The sequence below is a fragment of the Agelaius phoeniceus genome, chromosome 6, assembly GCF_051311805.1.
Source record: "Agelaius phoeniceus isolate bAgePho1 chromosome 6, bAgePho1.hap1, whole genome shotgun sequence".
NCBI classification, from domain to species: Eukaryota; Metazoa; Chordata; class Aves; order Passeriformes; family Icteridae; genus Agelaius; species Agelaius phoeniceus.
In genome coordinates this window covers 61,958,076-61,976,244 of record NC_135270.1, presented here as the reverse complement: position 1 = coordinate 61,976,244, position 18,169 = coordinate 61,958,076, and the positions used below count along the sequence as shown (strand labels likewise).

The 18,169-nt window shown below is 43.6% G+C and overlaps 1 protein-coding gene across 1 annotated transcript; it reads left to right on the top strand.

Moving 5' to 3' along the window:
* The first annotated feature begins 1,222 nt into the window (after positions 1-1,222).
* On the top strand, positions 1,223-18,095 carry RTRAF (RNA transcription, translation and transport factor). Its single transcript, XM_054634672.2, has 8 exons — positions 1,223-1,406; positions 3,263-3,387; positions 5,008-5,107; positions 8,779-8,865; positions 9,748-9,836; positions 13,499-13,567; positions 16,275-16,323; positions 17,765-18,095. Exons 1-8 carry the CDS (start codon positions 1,346-1,348, stop codon positions 17,917-17,919), a joined length of 735 nt encoding a protein of 244 aa, XP_054490647.1. The 5' UTR covers positions 1,223-1,345; the 3' UTR covers positions 17,920-18,095.
* The last annotated feature ends 74 nt before the right edge of the window (positions 18,096-18,169 follow it).

The following is an 18,169-nucleotide window of genomic DNA, read 5'->3' as shown; positions in this document are numbered from 1 at the left end:
TTCCAGAAAACCTGAAGGAGGCTGAGGTGCCAGGGAGCCCCTGACACCACTCCAGGAAGGAGCTGGAGGAGATCCAGTGGATGGGAGGGGAATGTCCTGAAGGGAGAGGAAGGCAGAGCCCCCTGGATCCCGCTGAGGCCATGGCGGGGGCTGGCTCCTCCTGCTGCCATCCTGCAGCCGGTGCCAGCTGGGAAGGGAAGGGCTGGCACGGAGGAAATGTCAGGATGAATATTGCAGTGGCTCGTCACGCTGTCACCGCCTGGCTGCCTGCAAAGTGCCACCCCAACCACGCGGGGGGGGGGACACAGGGGGATGGGGGCGGCCTCGCTCCCAGCCAGAGCTCATTCCTTCCTTCTCCAGGGAAAAAACCTTCAACTGGAACCTTCCCAGTGCTGCCCAGTGCAGATCACTGCTCCCCAGTGCTCATCACTGCTCCCCAGTGCTCCCCAGTTCAGATCTCATGGTTCCCAGTACAGTGCAATGCTCCCAGTACTCCCCAGTACAGCTCAATTCTCCCAGCACAGCTCCCCAGTACAGCTGCCAGAGCTCCCAGTATAGCTCAATGCTCCCAGTAATGCGCTCCCAATACTCCCAGTACAGCTCCTAGAGCATACAGTACAGCTCAGTGCTCCCAGTACTCCCAGTACAGCTGCCAGACCTCCCAGTACAGCTTCCAGTACAGCTGCCAGACCTCCCAGCACAGCTCCCAGTACTCCCCAGTATAGCTCCCAGTGCTCTCAGTACTCCCAGTACAGCTCCCAGTGTTCCCAGTGCATCTCACTGCCCCCAGTACCTCCACCATACAGCTCCCAGCACTCCCAGTACCCCCCAGTACAGCTCCCAGGACAGTTCCCAGCGCTCCCAGAACAGCTCAGCGCTCCCAGCGTCCCCAGCACAGCTCCCAGTACAGCGCAGCGCACGCCCCAGTTTCCCACGGGGCGGACACCGAGCCAAAGCCCCGCCCCCTCACACAGGACACGCCCACTACGTAGACACCGCCCCACGCGGATCCCGCCCCTCACGCTGACCCCGCCCATTCATACTGATCCCGCCCCTCGACCCGGACCCTGCCCACTACACAGGCCCCGCCCCCTCCGTCGCCGCCTCCATACCCAAGGCAGAGCGACTACTTCCCCTCCCGGCAGCCCGTTCCGCTCTCTGATTGGTTGAGTTGGCCGCCGCTCAGCGCACTGACCAATGAAAGAGCGGAACGCCGCGAAGGGGGCGGGCGTTCCCCTCCTTCCGGTCCGTGCTGTGCTGTCGGCGCGGCCTGAACGGGGGAGGCGGCGCCGGGATCGGGATCCGGGTCGGGATCGGAGCCGGCTCCGGGAGCGGCACCGGGACCATGTTCCGCCGCAAGCTCTCGGCGCTCGACTACCACAACCCCGCCGGCTTCAACTGCAGGGGTGAGGGGGCTGCGGGGGGACCGGGAGGGGATGGGATTGGGATTGGGATTGGATGTGATGGTATCCATAGGATGGGATTGGAATGGGATCCATGGAATCCATGGAATGGGATTGGCATGGGATCCATGGGATGGGATTGGGATGGATGGGATGGGTTTGATGGGATCTATGGGATTGGGATTAGGATTGGGATGGGATCCATGGGATGGGATCTGTGGGGTGGAATTGGGATGGGACGGGATCCATGGGATGGATGGGATGGGATGAGGTGAGATGGAAAAGGTCCCTTCCCCCCCAACCATTCCATGGCTAAAGCTCATCCAGAGCCAGCACGGCCCAGCTGGGCTTTGGGGCAGCAGTGACACCCCAGAGCTGTCACCTCCTGTGTCACCCAGCCTGGACATCCCTGTGCGCACACGGCCTGGGAGTTGTGGAGTTCCAGCCCCCAAAAATGGGGATTTGGGGTCAAGAGGAATCAACAGTGAATGAAAAAATGTGCAGCCTCAATATTTATGCTGTATTTATATTTTCTGAGAGCAACTGGGGATTAGCGCTGCAGGTGTCGTGTGTGTGCTGAAAACAGAGTTAGAAACTCAAATTCTCTGCAGTTTTTTCACCTTTCTCCCTGTGCTCCATAAGTTATAATTGTATTCCCAATAAAAAGAATCTGTTGGCTGATGCCTTTAATGAGGTCAGTCAGCTGAAAAATGAAAAACACTCAGGGTTGATTTTTTGTCAGTGAATGCACAATTTTAGTGGGGTTTTATATATATTATATACAGTGGGGTTTTATATATAAATATATATATTTATAACCCACTAATATATATTTATAAATACATGCTAACTAAAATAAATATATAATATGTATTTAAATATATATAAGGAAATATATAAATAATATACTAACTGAAATAAACCTACACTAACTAAATTATAAATATATATTATAGATATATAAATATATACTAAAATAAATATATACCAACTAAAAATACAAATAAATAAATGTATAAGTAATAATTTACATAAATTATGTATTTTTGTATATTATATATAAATATAGAATATATATTTATATTATTTATGTATTATTCATATGATTTATAAACAGCAATTTATTATATAAATATATACTAACTAAATACATAAATAAATATATAATATATACTAACATATATAATATACTAACAAAAATAAATATATACTAACTAAATATATAAATAAATATATATTCTAAATATATAAATATATACTGACTAAATAAATATATACCAACTAAATATATAAATAAATATATATTATAGATATGTAAATATATACTAACTAAAATAAATTTATACCTCCTAAATGTATAGATTAATATGTATTCTAAATATATAAATATATACTGACTAAAATAAATATATACCAACTGAATATATAAAGAAATATATATTATAGATATATAAATACCTGCTAACTAAAATATATAGATACTAACTGAATATATAAATAAATATATTGTAAATATATGCATGTATGTTAACTAAAATAAATATATACTAACTAAATATACAAATTAATATATATTTTAAATATATAAATATATGCCAACTAAAATATATACTAACTAAATACATAAGTAAATATATATTATAAATATATAAATATATACTTACTAGTAAATATATATTAACTAAATATATACCCACTAAATATATATTTATCACCCACTAAATACATATTTTCTATATGTTTCTATATGTATGTGGGTTTTTTAATGGGAAAAGTGCTCAGAGGCATCAAGATTTGTAGGAATCAGATGAAAACTTGGGATATTTTTGAATTCCTGCTCTGTTTGCTCCTCCCCACAGATGAAACAGAGTTCAGGAATTTCATTGTCTGGCTGGAGGACCAGAAAATCAGACACTACAAGATCGAGGACCGAGGGAATCTGAGGAACATCCACAGTGAGGACTGGCCCAAATCCTTTGAGAAGGTATTTCCTTGCTCCAGACATTGCTGTAAATGATATTTCACAGCTGCTGTGGCTGTGGAACCCAAATAAATAACTCTGAATATTTGTCCTGTTACATTTCTAGGAATTTAAATGTGTTATTGAAGCCAAACTGGGGGAGTTTATGACAATGGGGGAATTTTGTGCATAGTTTTCCCTCAGCATTGTTTGTTTAATAGGTGGAGTGTCCATCCCAAACTGTTTTTTTTACTTTTTTTTTTTTTTTTTGCCTGATTTGAGTCAGCTCTTGAAGCAGAAAGAGGAGTGACTGCAAATAAACAAATTTTTTCTGCATTAATGCTCCTTCTGTCCCAAAAGGAGGTGGATGAGGCTCCTGCAGGCCTTGCCAGCATGTGGGGGAACCTCATCCCTGCGCCTCCTGCCATTCCAGATAGATTTTTCTGGACCTACATGGACTTTTTTCCTGAATCCAGATGGATTTTTCTGGTTCCAGGTGAATTTTTTCTGGACCCAGATGGATTTTCTCCCTGGACCCAGATGTAATTTTTTTTCTTGATCCTAATCAAATCATTTCAGTTTCCAGATGGATTTTTTTTCTGGATCCAGGTGGATTTTTTCCTGGTTCCAGATGGATTTTTTCTGGACCCAGATTGATTATTTTGGGATCCAGGTGGTTTTTTTTCTGGTTCCAGATGGGTTTATTTTCTGGACCCAGATGGATTTTTCTGGACCCAGATTATTTTTTTCTGGACCCAGATGAATTTTTCTGGTTCCAGATGGATTTTCTGCATCCAGATGGATTCTGGGTGATCTCTGTGCTCCTGAGCATTTGCAGCCACCACAAAGCTCTTGAGCTTTTCCTCTTGCTCCCATTTCCCTGCTCTGTAATTCCCAGTGCCCATTCATCCCATTTTTTTTTTTCCCCTCCTGGAAACTCTTGCTTTGCTCAGTGAATGATTCCAATATCCTGGAGGTAAATGGGAATATCTGGAATTTCCTGGCTTGGTGACAGTGTCTTCTCCATCATTCTCAGGGAATTCCTGCTTTCCAGCCCCTGGAATGCAGAAATTTCTTTTCCCAGCTGTGTGGCACTCCTGTCCCTGCAGCAAAGGGACATGACAGATGTCACCATGTCCTGATTTTTGGAAGCCTTGGCAGCAGCCAGGGCTGGATCTCATGGTCTGGGACAGAAGCTCAGCCTGGTTTTGTCCTCTCTTGTTGGACAAAATCCCTAAAAAAGGGAAATTTACTTCTGCTGCTGCAGGGAATGCTCTGGTGTGGGGAAGCCTTAGGTGGCTTCATTCCAGGTGGGAAGGCTTTGTTCCAATTTGTTCCCCCTTCCCTTGTTCCATTTGCCCTGTGACATGAGCAGAGAGTGAAGCAAGGGCATTTTGGTACAGTCTGGCAATAAAAAACATTCATTAAAAATAAAATTCCATTATCAGGTGTCAGACTTGAGCTAGGGGTGCTTTGGGACACTGCAGCAGGGATCAGATGCCACAGCAGGAATTTCACAGTGACACCTCTTGTTAATTAATATTTTCTGTGAGGCCTGTGGGAAAGTGACAACAGTTCTGTGCTCCCAAGTGATTCATCCACTAAAATCTTTTTTTTTTTCCTCTTTTTTTTTTTGCTCCCCAGTACATGAAAGATGTGAACTGTCCCTTCAAAATACAGGAACGACAGGAAACTGTGGATTGGCTGCTTGGCTTGGCTGTGAGGCTGGAGTATGGAGATAATGGTAGGAGGAAATCCATTTCATACCTCAAAATTGGAGGGGAGTGGGGGATTCTGATTAATTTCACACAATCATGGGTGAAATTCACGTGGTGTGGGTTGGAAAGAACCTCAAGAATCCATGGGCAGGGACACCTTCCACTACCCCAGGGTGCTCCAAACCCCATCCAGCCTGGCCTTGGGCACTTCCAGGGATCCAGGGGCAGCCACAGCTTCTCTGGGAATTCTATCTCAGCCAGGAATTCCTTCCCTTTGGTTGGAGGAACTTTGGTTTGGAGGAACTTTGCAGCATTCCCAGTGTGGGCTCACTCCCTCTGTTCCTTGCATCCATTCCATGTTCCATTTCCCTTGGAGACAATTTCACCTGCAACCTTTATTGCCAAAGCTGTGCTGTCCCTGTGCTTTGGGACAGCTCCATCCACTGTCCAGCTTTCCTGGGATCCTTGCTACAGCTGGGAATCAATTGGCAAACAGCCAAATGTGTCTTCTCCTCCTCGAAGCCCTCCTGTATATTGCTGGTTTTTCTGGAGAATCAGAGAGATTTGGGTTGAAAGGAAGCTGTAAAGACCTTCCAGTCCAACCCCCCCTGGGCAGGGCCATATCCTGCCAGGCCAGCCTGACCTGGAACACTTCCACAAAGGATGTCCTGCACTTCTGCAGGTGCTTCAGGTAGAGCTTCAGCAAGTCAGGATCTTCCTTCAGCTTGGAGAGCAGCTGGGAGGTCTTGCAGGAGCATCCATGCTTCCTGCCACATCTCTGGAATGCACAGGGGGACAGGGACAGAGGCACCTCAGGGCTGCCCCAGGGAGCAGCTTGTGTGGGAATCATGGAATGATGTGGGTAGGAAGGTCCCTTAAACCCCATCTCATTCCAATCCCCAGGAATGTTAAGCCTGTCCTGGTTTTCTTCAAGGTGGCCAGGACCCAGCTCTGCCTGCTGGGGCTGGGCACGCTCTGGGAAGGCCCTTCCTTGTCCCCATGGGCTCCTGGCCTCTGGTACCACCCCTCCCTCACCTTCCTCCAGTAGGTCCTGCTGAGGAAAAGCAGCAGGAGCAGCAGGCACAGGGCTGGCATGCTCCAGTAGAGCACCTCTGCCATGGTGATGCCCTTGGGGGCACTGCCCTTCTCCAGCTGGGGCACATCCCACACCAGGGTGGCCCAGGAGGGTGGGCAGGAGCGGGGGGTGCTGCTGGGGTAGAAACAGCTGAACCCAAAGGCCACCAGCAGGAGCTCCTCCAGGCTGAGCATCCCTCTGGGATCCTGCTCAGGCCATCCCTGTGTGGCACCCGCAGCTCTGCAGCTTGGGGACAGGAGTTGGCACCCCCACAGGGTCACCAAATGTGCTGTGATGTCACAGTGCCCTTGCACACACCAAGTTCCATAGGCGGGGACACCTTCCCCTGCAGAAATTCCCACTGGTTTTAAGTTTTCATCAAAATCAGACGGTGTCAAAAATGTATTTCACTCCTTTAAAAAATAAACCACAATTTCATGTGCTTGTTTCCACCCCCTGCTCAGAGGACTATTTCCTTTCAGCTCCCATGGGACTGGAGCAGCATAATTGCATTTTTTCTTCTTCTCTTCTCTTCTCTTCTCTTCTCTTCTCTTCTCTTCTCTTCTCTTCTCTTCTCTTCTCTTCTCTTCTCTTCTCTTCTCTTCTCTTCTCTTCTCTTCTCTTCTTTCTGGATAGAGCCAATCCCATTGTAGATATTTACCCCCTTTCTCCCTGTGGGATTGCCTTGATGAGAACTTCCTCTGAAGGGTATTAAATGCATTATATTTAGTACTAACTTATTCAGAGAAGTTATTCTTAGACCCCTTTTTTAATTTTTTTTTTTTTTTTTAACAAGGAGTGGATGTGGAACCCTTGGGAACTAGGACAAAGTTATGGAAAAGTGGAGTTAAATCTCCCCAAGTCACAGCAGTTCCATTTCCTTATGGAGAGAGTGGGAATACAAATAATTACTGGTGGAAAAACAATAACAGCCACAGTGCTGCTTTTCCATTTCCTTTAATTCCTGCAGGGCTGAGCTCTGCCCAGAGCAGGGATGGGATACAAATACCTGTGCTGTGATTCTCAGTCCCTCATGATGGGCAAAAGGAGCTGCCTGTTCCTTGGGATTGTGTGAAAAAGGAGGAGTTCAGGAAATTTCCATCTCCAAAGGCTTGGAAATCCCCAGTGTGGTCTGTGAAACAAACCCTGAGCTGGAAATGTTTTATTTACTCATCAGGACCAACATCATCCCCCAGTTCTTGATCCCTGCTCTAGGCAGAGGAACTGATGGATTTTAGAAGTGGCAGATCTGGGAGATGCAGCTTCCTTGCTGAGTATTTGCTTCTTTTTTTGCCAGGGTTGGGATTAAATTGCAAGGCAGTGATGCCTCAGGTTTTAGTTTTTATATTTTCAGATTCTGTGCTGCTTTAGTGTGTGGGTCTGGGCTCCATATCAGGGGATGGTTCTGATGCTGTGCAGTTTTGAGCTCTGTGCACAGAGCAGGGAGACAAAACAATTCCTGCTCCAGCTGGGCACCAAGGACAAATGATCCAAACCTCAGCCCAGGAGCACAAACCCCGTGGGCTGGAGAGAGAAAAACAAGCAGGGTGGGACTGCAGGGGCTAAAGCTGGAATGGGACAATGAACTGCAAGATGCAAATGGAGCAGAACTGATCCCAGGGACAGACCCCGTGCCCGGCCGTGCATTTTGGGGCCATTTTGGTTCATCTTGGGTGCAGGCCTGGCTGGGCTCTGGTGCTGCCCAAGGTGGATGCATGGAGGAGATGCTTTGAATCAATCCCTGCTTTATTCTGGAACTCCATCCAGCCTCTGCTCTAGGACAGCCTGCACAAGGCATCATGGAATTTCTTGTTGGGACTCAGATGTTTATCAGTTCTTATCTCTGTTACAGTCTCACAAACCCTGAGTTCTGCAGCACTTCTCTCTAACAAACTAAAAATGGAGCCCATCTCTCTCTCTACAAGGCCTTTTAAGGATAAACTTAAGAATTAAGTGTCCAATTAAGAAATGACACCTCAATTATTTTCATTTTTAACCCAATAACCAACCACCCATGCCCACAATGGGGACTTTCTTGTCCAATTACACAAAACCACCCAAACCCATGGAGAAGAAGGAGCAGCCTCCACCCTGAAACCTCCATCTTGTTTTATATCTATTACTATATTCTAAAACCTCAAACTCTTACATTTTCCCCCCTGTGATATCACACACTTCTATCCAAACCCCACACCCACAATCCCAGTTCTGTCATTCCATTTTGGGAGCTTCTCCATGGCCTCAGGTCAGTGCAGTTCTCCTGGGGGTCAGAGCCTGGCAGCACAGAAAGTCTGAAATTCTCAGCAATTCCCAGGGTTCCAACACTTGTTCAGCCTTCTGGGGTGAGGCTGTAATGAAGAGGATCCTGCCCTAAATAAAAGCCTGGAGCAGGCTCTGAGGCTGCTCCTGGAATCTCTCTGCAGCTTTTGGTATCATTAATGGGAAGCTCCAAAATCCCAGTTTATAAACTCAGAGATCTCAGTTTATAATCCCACAAGGCTCTTGGGTAGCCACAACACCCCAAAAATTCAGCTGTAACACCACAGCTCCTTGCTAAACTTTGAGTTAGTTCTTTCTGCCATTAGTGCTGACGATTTTTGTGCTTGCCTCCTCATTTTGCAGCTGATAAGTACAAGGATTCCACCCCTGATGGTGCTAAAAATGCAGACAACACAGCAAAAAATGCAGAGCCACTGATTAACCTGGATGGTGAGTGTGCCACAAGCTCCTGGGTGGGGATGTGCTCCATGGCCTGGCTGTCCCTCACTTGCTTCATCCTATGATGTAGATTGTTTAAAGCCCCATTTAAAGCTTTAGGAATGCAGATCTGAACATTTACATGAACAGCTTTGCTCTGTAAATCATAATTACTTCTTGTAAGTGAGGGAGAAGTAGCAAGATGCCTTAAAAAATAAAAATATCCAAGGCAACATGGTGGCAGGCTGGTTACTTCCATGCTGTCAGGGATTTCATGTTGCCTCAGTTCTTCCCCAGCTGTTCTGTCATCATAATTTTAATTTTTTTTTCCCTGCTAAGCACAGTCACAATAAATGGAAGTGGTGGGAAAGAGCTGCTAAAATCAACCCTAAATCTTCCAAATATTCTTCCATTCCTCCATCTCCAAAAAGGCAGGGATTGAGCCTGCCCTCAGCAGCAGCAGGGATAAAAAGATACAAAACAACAAAAATGTACAAATAATGTTCAGAAGAGAATATCTGCCTGTAATTTGCTTTATTTTCAAACACTTTACCTGCTTGTGTAGCCCAGTGCTGATTCCTCTGCAGCCAAATTGTTTCCTCACTGCTTGGAATGATGGAATTAAGGCTGGAAAAGCCCTCTAAGACCACAGAGGCCAACAATGAACCCAGCACTGCCACACTCAGCACTGAATGATGTCCCCAGGTGCCACATCCTTGTTTTTGGAACACTTCAGGGGTGCTGAGGAATTGCCCTTGTCCATCCTGAAGAGCAATCCAATGCCATGGAGTCAGGGAGACAATTCTTCCTGCTGGAATCAGTGAAACCAAAATAAATTATCAGGTTTTTTTTTAATGATAACCCTTTTTTTCAATAATCCTTCTTTATTTCCAGTGAATAATCCTGATTTCAAGGCTGGAGTGATGGCTTTGGCTAATCTGCTTCAGATCCAGAGACATGATGATTACTTGGTGATGCTCAAGGTGAGTTTCACACTTTTCCCACCTCCTGTTTTCCTTCTTTTCCCCAGTGCCTGGTGTGTGTTCATAGCTTGAGGTGCAGTTACTGATAACCATGAATTTTTAGGCAAAGATGGGAAAAGAAAAAAAAATCTCTGTGTCTTTTCAAGGAGATAAGAGCACATTTCATGGAAATCCATCAGGGAGAATTATCCTGGTAAACAATTTTAGCTGAGTTCCTTAAGGAGCATCCTCAAAGGAGAAAGTTCTGTTCCAGTGCTAGAAATCAGAGAAAGTTGAAAATTTAAAAGTTAATGATGCCAAAGATGTTTTAAAACAACATCCAAGGGAGGAACCACTGTTAAAAGTTTCCTTTTTCTTTTGATTCTGTGATCTGTTTGCTCCTTGTCATTACTGAAATCAGTTTAATTTAGTTTTGACAACTAATTATGGGGTTTAAGTGCCCTAAATAGGCTAATTAATTCTCTAAATCATCTTTTTTATATCTTGAAGAAATTTTCTGACTTTCTGGTGAAACTATAGATTTGGGGTCAGGCCCATACTGTGTTTTTTAAAATAAAAAATACATTATAGATGAGAGTGTAAAATCCCAAGTTCCTACTTGATCATGTCTTACTATGGGAATAAACTTTGTTTGGTTTGGAATAAAAATAAAAGCATTTAACTTCAAAAAAAAAAAACTCTTAAAGTTCTGCTCATGGCAATAGTTGTGATATTTGCTAAACTTATTTTGGAGAAACCAAAAGCTGTGGGTATTGAGGTTTATTTAGTGTAAGTCTGTAACTCTTGGAACAGTATTATGGTAAACTGGTTTTTTAAGGAGTTCTCAGCCTGCAGTTATTCTATCATTTTTTCCCCTTCTCTCCAGTATAGTTTCCTACTTTCCCTTCCCAAAATATTTTTCTTCAGTCTTTAAGGAGCATGGAGGTCTCATAGCCTCCACCAAAAACCACTCAAAACCCCCCAGAAATCAGAGAAATCGGTGCAAAGGGATATCAGGTAGAGGGAGGAGACTCTGGGTGTGGTGATAGGGAGGATTTGCAGCTTGAATGAGTTCAGCTCTTACCAAAATCCCTTCAGATCTTCTTTGAAGGAAACTTTAGGGAATTTATAATTCTGCATAAATAAATTTATGCAGAATGATACACACCCAGTGAAACAAACTTTGCTGGGTGTATAATTCTGCATAAATATTTTTATTTCCACATCTCTTTTTTTTCAGACAGATTTGGGCAAAATCAGCCTGAATTTTCTTGCTTTTAATTCCAGCAAGAGTGGATTCCTGCAGTGAAAAATCCACATTCCAGGAACAGTGCAAAGCTGCTTTTAGGGTTGAGATGATGATATTAGAAGGTGTCAATCAAACTCTCTAATTTTCCCCACAATAAGCAGGTTTGCAGGGAATTTCTGATCCCTGTCCAGGCTTGGACACTCAGGAGTGGATTTTTGGGAGAGCCAGAGGGTGCAGGCACAGCACAGACATCTGGCCAGAGATTTAGATCCCATTTTCTTCATTTAAACCTGGCAAGTTGATCAGAAAGCATCTGTGGGACACAGTTGGATATTTCCTAATGCCAAAAGCACTTGGAATTCTCTTCCACAAGGTCTGGTTTCAGTGCTGGAATGAAACTCCCCATCCAACCATTCCTTTGTCCAGGCCACTTCCTTCAGTGACAGATTTCTAGAAGTATTTAAGTGACAACTTTCTGGTATCAGTTCAACTTTAATCATGACCAAAACTGGGAGAAATCCTGGGGGAGAAACACAGAGCTGCTTCTGTCACTTTTGGCTGCTCATCAGGGAGAGTCTGAGCAATGTGTTTGACAGAGCCAGTTCTTCTTTCCTGTGGAAATCTGCCTGCCTGGTATTCCTGCAGTTATTTTTGGAGGCATTTGGAGCTGTAGGTATCAGTAACTGATAGCTCTGATAAGATTTCACCCCATGTGCTGGAGCTGGGGAAAACAGATGAGCACCAGGATTGTCAAAGTCAAGGCTGCTCTTGTTCCCAAGGCTAAAATTAATTCCTTTCTGCTCTCAAAAATTAATTCCTTTCTGCTCTCAGTCTTTTCCAAGCCTGCCTGGGAAGCCTTGCTCCAGGTTTCTCTGCATGTGGGAGGAGGTTCAGCACCTCTAAAAGATGCTGGCAGCAGGATTTCCTTCCCAAGGCAGGATTTCCATCCCAAAGCAGCATTTCCTTCCTAAGACAGCATTTCCTTCCCCAGGCAGCATTTACTTCCCAAGACAGGATTTCCCTCCCAATTCAGCATTTCCTTCCCAATTCAGCATTTCCTTCCCAATTCAGCATTTCCATCCCAATTCAGCATTTCCATCCCAATTCAGCATTTCCATCCCAATTCAGCATTTCCATCCCAATTCAGCATTTCCATCCCAGGGCAGCATTTCCATCCCAGGGCAGCATTTCCTTATCAATGCAGCATTTCCATCCCCAGGCAGCATTTCCATCCCAATTCAGCATTTCCATCCCCAGGCAGCATTTCCATACCAATTCAGCATTTCTATCCCAAGGCAGCATTTCCATCCCAATTCAGCATTTCCATCCCCAGGCAGCATTTCCATCCCAATGCAGCATTTCCTTCCCAAGGCAGCATTTCCATCCCAATTCAGCATTTCCATCCCAATTCAGCATTTCCATCCCAATTCAGCATTTCCATCCCAATTCAGCATTTCCATCCCAGGGCAGCATTTCCTTCCCAATGCAGCATTTCCATCCCCAGGCAGCATTTCCATCCCAATTCAGCATTTCCTTCCCAATTCAGCATTTCCTTCCCAAGGCAGCATTTCCATCCCCAGGCAGCATTTCCTTCCCCAGGCAGCATTTCCATCCCAAGGCAGCATTTCCATCCCAATTCAGCATTTCCATCCCAGGGCAGCATTTCCATCCCAGGGCAGCATTTCCATCCCAATTCAGCATTTCCATCCCCAGGCAGCATTTCCTTTCCAGAGGAGCTGCATTGCTGCAGAGTTCAAGGTGTGAGAATTCAGGAAAAGAAGATTGTTGCTGCTGCTTTGGGGCTGTGATCAGCTCATTTTGGAATCATGGAATTGTTTAGGTTGGAAAAGACCTTGAAGCCATTGAGCCCAACCATTGCCAGCACTGCCACGTGTCCCCAAGTGCCACATGCACACAGCTTTGAAATCCCTGCAGGGATGGGGATTCCACCACTGTGAAACCCTTTCCAGTGCCTGTCCACCTTTCCCAGGAAGAAATTTTCCCTGATACCCAACCTAAACCTCCTCTGGCACAGCTTGAGGCCATTTCCTCTTGTCCTGTCTCTTGTTCCCTGCCAGGAGATCCCAACCTCCTCCTGGCTCCTCCCTCCTGTCACCTTCCTGAGCCTCCCTTTCTCCAGGCTAAAAATCCCAAGATTTCCAGGGTTTTCCTTCTATTTTGCAGCTTCTGTCTCAGGAGGGGCAGGAATTAATGGTATAAAATCAATGTCCTTGTCACTTCTGGTTCTCTCACTGGGTGAGATCCTACATGCCAAAATGGAAAGGTTTAAGGGCTGGAAAAATATTAAAAAAAAAAAAAAAACTGTCACAAAAGTGGGTTTGAGGTTATAATTTTGGCTCCTTTTCTCTTGGAATTACTGAGAAATGCCTCAGGACATGAATTAATTCCTGTTCCCTTTCCATGTTTTCCCCAGGCAATTCGGATTCTGGTCCAGGAGCGCCTGACACAGGATGCCATAGCCAAAGCCAGCCAGTCCAAGGAGGTTTGTACCCATGGCTTCATTACCCCATGCTAATTAATGAAGATAAAGCTCTGTCCCCTCAGTCAAAACCATTTCTGTCCCACCACTTCATTTAGGAGGATGGGGGCAGCTTCATTATCCCAGCCATGCTGGTTCCAGCAGATCTGGGGGATTGTGGAGAGCAGGACACAAGGCTGGGTTTGTTCCCTGCCAATACAAACACACCTGTGTGTGTGAGAAATCCTGGAAAAACTCTTCCCTGAGTTGTTTTCCACAGGATTATCCTGACTGTTCAGTGCAGCAGCCCTATGGAGTGAGGAGAAATGCATGGCCTGGCTTTTCCTTGGGATTAGCAGTGTTGGCTCCATAAAGAAGTTGAAATATTCCTTGTTTAGAGTGATTTTTGTTCATATGGACACCTCATATGTGTTCAAGAAATGGGATGTTGGAAATCCAGCTCCTGCCTCCTCTCTTCCCCAAGAAAAAAAAAAAAAAAAGGAGCAGTGAAGGAAATTTCTGCCCTTAAAGTCAGATTTTTGCAGAATTCTTTGCTAACCATGAGCTGGCTATGGGAAGATGTTCCAGGGGATGACTGTGGGTTTTTAGCTTGGGATTTCCTCATCATTCCAGATCTCTCCAGCATTTGGCAGAGCTGGGAAAGGCTCAGGCAGCCTCACCTGCCCTGCAGGTGTATGAGTGTCAGTGTGCCTGCAAAAGCAACTGCATCTGCTCAAAGAACCCAAATTCCTTCTTTTTTTTGGCAGCTGCTCACAACAATCCATGATTTATTTATTTCTTTATTTATTAATCAAAGCTTTGGACCTGCAAATCCACAAAACTGTTCAAAGAGCAGGAAAATAGGAAAACAGCTGAGCCTGTTGTCTTCATTTTAAGGTTCTGTAATGTTAATAAAAAGCAGCTTTTAGTTGTTGTTTTCATAGCTGCACAGCTGGGATCAAAATGGGATTTTCTTTTTTTTTTTTTTTCCTGCCAGGGAATTATTCATTTTTCATAGATCTTCAAAGCTTCAGCAGGTCTCTGTCTGGGAGATAACCTGGGAGTGTTTTTTTCCTTAGGAGTGCCACATTCCAAGGGGTGTGGAGAAAAGGGAGTGGTGAGAAGCAGCAAAATCTGTGCCAGGAGAGACCATCAACATCTTCATGTGCCAGGGGAAAAAAAGGAAATATTTCCAAAGCAGAGAGGATGGCTGGGTTGGGATTAAAAAATAATAAATAAAAAAAAAAAAGGATAATTAGATTATTAGATATATTCTGCAGGTTTTGACTGATTTCTAAATGGCCACATTTTTGTGCAGCATTCATAAATCAGATTTGTAGGGAATGAGGCTGGAAGTGAAGTTGTGTGTGTAGTTCCTGATGTAAAGGTGCTCTTTTTTTAGTTTATTATCCTCTTTTTTTAGTTTATTCCCTGTTTGAAGGATCATGAGCTTGTTTAGGATGGGCTGAGGGATTCCAAAGGCAGCTCCCTAAAAAGGATCAGACTCAAAAGCGTGGGAAGAAGGGAGGGTAAGGAATTTCCTGCTACCAGGTGACACTGGGGGAACCTTGGGGAATTCATCCACAAAGAACTGAGAGGGAAAAAAAGACAAAAAATGACATTTTTTCCTCAGAAACACCCCAGGCTGGCAGGAACCTTAAGTACAAACCTCAGTTCTTAAAAAAAAAATCCTTGTAGGAAGTCTGATGTTTCTGGAATCTCTCTGAAGTGGCTTTAGTGGCATTTTGATCACCAATTTTAACAGTGGAGATGGATTTTTAGGATTGCAGCTGAACATGGATTTTACTATAAAGGCCATGGAAAAACCCCACTTTTTGCAGATGAGTTGCAGCCACCAGTTTGTGTTTAATGTGTGTTTTGATCAGCTCAGATTCTTTTTTTTTTTTTCCATGTGTATAAAAGCCTTTAAAGGAAATTTTCACTGTCTAAAAGCTTTACAGCCCCATCCCTGCAGAAATTAATGGTACTGAACTCTGATGTTTTTGTTGTGCAAAATGCAAGGCTTTTGGCAAATGTTGAAAAAAAAAAAACTTGCTGAGGGTAATAAAAGCAAATTCTGGGATTTGGAATGTTTAAATCTAATTTTAAGTGCATGTTGAAGCTCCCTGAGTAAAGATTTAGTGTGACCACTCCTCTGCAGCTGGACAGAGGAAACAGAGCAATGCTCAGAAATGACCGCTCACAAATTTTGCTTTGGAGCGTTTTAATAGATAAAATGTTTAGAAAAATGGAATATTTCCCTTTATTCCTAAACTTAACACTTGAGCAGATGCTTCTGGGGATGTTGTGAGCTCAGCAAAAGTTGATTACAGAGAATTCCTGCAGCTCTTTGCAGTCAGCCCCTGCTCAAAGGCTGGCAGCTGTTGAAAGGCAGAAGTTTCTAAGAAAGCCCAGTTTTGTTTTCCTGGGAAGCTGCAGGGTTGGGTGATGGCTCCCAGTCCTGCTGTTGGCCTTTTAAGGATTGAATGCAGGCACTGTGTATCCACTGAAGGATTCTTAAGCAGGAAGATTTTTCTGTAATAATAATCTGGGTTTGGTGCTTCAGGACACAAAGGGAGTTGTTTAATCAACTTTTCAAACTTTTCACACATTTTTCTCTAAGCAAAACCCGTATTTTCTCCCCAGTACCTGCTGCAGTACTTGATTTGATTTGCCAAACATTTAAATGACATTTTTAACAGTTTTGTTTTTCTTTTTTTTCCTTTTCCAGGGTCTGCCTGTTGCTCTGGAAAAGCACATTCTTGGATTTGACACGGGAGGTGAGCACTGCCCCTAATGTGACTTTTAAATGGGAATGTTTGCCTTTGACAGAGTTATTACTGTCAAATCCAGAGCTGATGTGGGCAGTAAAAATCCCTGCAGTGGAAAGAATTCCTCCCTCCCAGCTGGTTATTTATGAGCATCCCTGAGCATTTTGGGTTTGGAACAGCAAAGCCTCAATCCAATCCGTTTGGAATCTGTTGAAATAACAGCTTTTAATGCATCCTGCTGTTGGTAAATCCTGCTGCTACCAGCAGAGGACAGCTGTGCTGCTCCATGCACTGCAGCTGCCTCCTCTTGCCTAAAATCCCATCCAGGCACCTCAGGTTGGCATCACCTGATGGGTTATGGATAAACCTGATGGGTTATTGATAAACCTGATGGGTTATGGATAAATCTGATGGGTTATTGATAAACCTGATGGGTTATTGATAAACCTGATGGGTTATTGATAAGGAACAGTCAGACAGGTGACCTGGAGCTCCACATTACTTGAGTCACTGCTTGGAATGTTTCACACCAGCCTTGGAGTGGGAGCTTGGAATGAGATGATCATTAAGGACCTTCCAGCCTTTTGTGTTTTTAATTTATTATTTTTATTAATTTTTATTGTAATGTGGATATTTTTAGTTAATAATTTGATATTATATGTATATATTTTTATAATATTTGAAATTTTAATTTGTTAGGTTTTATTGTAATATTTAAAATCTTATTTATATGATTATATTTTTATATTAGAAATTTTATTATAATATTTAAATTCTTATTTTATATAATTTTATGCAATGCATTTTTATTATAATATTGAAATTCTTATTTTATATAATTATATCTGTGTTATTAAATTTTTATTATTTTATTAAGATAGTTTTTTTTAATGTATATTTTTATTTCTATTTAGAGAAGTATAAGTTTATTATTTTATATTTGTTTGTATGCTTTATTTTTATATTAATTTAAGTTTTTTTAGGGGTTGTGAATTAAATTTTGTGTTTATGGGAGGGTGTTTTTTTTGTTTTGGTGGGAGTTTTATGTTTTATTTTGTTTGTTTGGGGTTTTTGTTTTGGGTTTTTTTGTGGGTTTTTTGGTTTTGTTTTTTGGGGATTTTTTTGTTTGGAGGTTTTCTTGTTTTTATTTTGGTTTTTTTGGTTGTTGTTTTTTGTTTGGTTTGATTTTTGGGGTTTTTTTTGTATTAAAACATTTTATTTTTTATGATTCCCTCATTGCCTGCCCCCTGGGCTGCAGGATGATGGGGAAGGTTTGGAGGCCACCCCATTCCCCTCCAGCAGCACAGAAAATTGTTCTCTGCTTCCACCTTGGAAACCACCAGCAGGAACACAATGCAGGGCACTGAAACTCCCTTAAATCCCTCCTGTGAGCTGAAACTGCTGGGTGAAATGCTGAATAATTGCATTTTTTCTCCGTGCCCCTCCCCAGATGCTGTTATCAACGAGGCTGCCCAGATCCTGCGCCTGCTGCACATCGAGGAGCTCCGCGAGCTGCAGACCAAAATCAACGAAGCCATCGTGGCCGTGCAGGCCATCATTGCTGACCCCAAGACTGACCACAGACTGGGCAAAGTGGGCAGATGAAGGGACAAAAGCTTCCAGCCCCCTGTGTGTTAGTGCAATTAGGAGCAGCTCCACTCTGGCATGCAGCTTGAAACGGGATTAATTTGCCTGTTTGGGAAAGAAAACAGGAAATTGAATTCTGACTTCTGATGAATTACCAGGTTTTTCTTGAAATAAATGAAATTGAGGGAAACAGATTGTTCTGGTGAGCTCTGAGTTGGCAAATAGGACTTTTGTGTGTGTGTGTGTGTGTGTCTCTTTTTCATTGTGT

Excerpts from the sequence above, each read along its gene's own strand:
- RTRAF (XM_054634672.2), top strand. The coding sequence starts at position 1,346 with ATGTTCCGCCGCAAGCTCTCGGCGCTCGACTACCACAACCCCGCCGGC. Across the intron at positions 8,866-9,747 it reads GCCACTGATTAACCTGGATG|TGAATAATCCTGATTTCAAG; the intron begins GTGAGTGTGCCA and ends CTTTATTTCCAG. Across the intron at positions 16,324-17,764 it reads TCTTGGATTTGACACGGGAG|ATGCTGTTATCAACGAGGCT; the intron begins GTGAGCACTGCC and ends GCCCCTCCCCAG.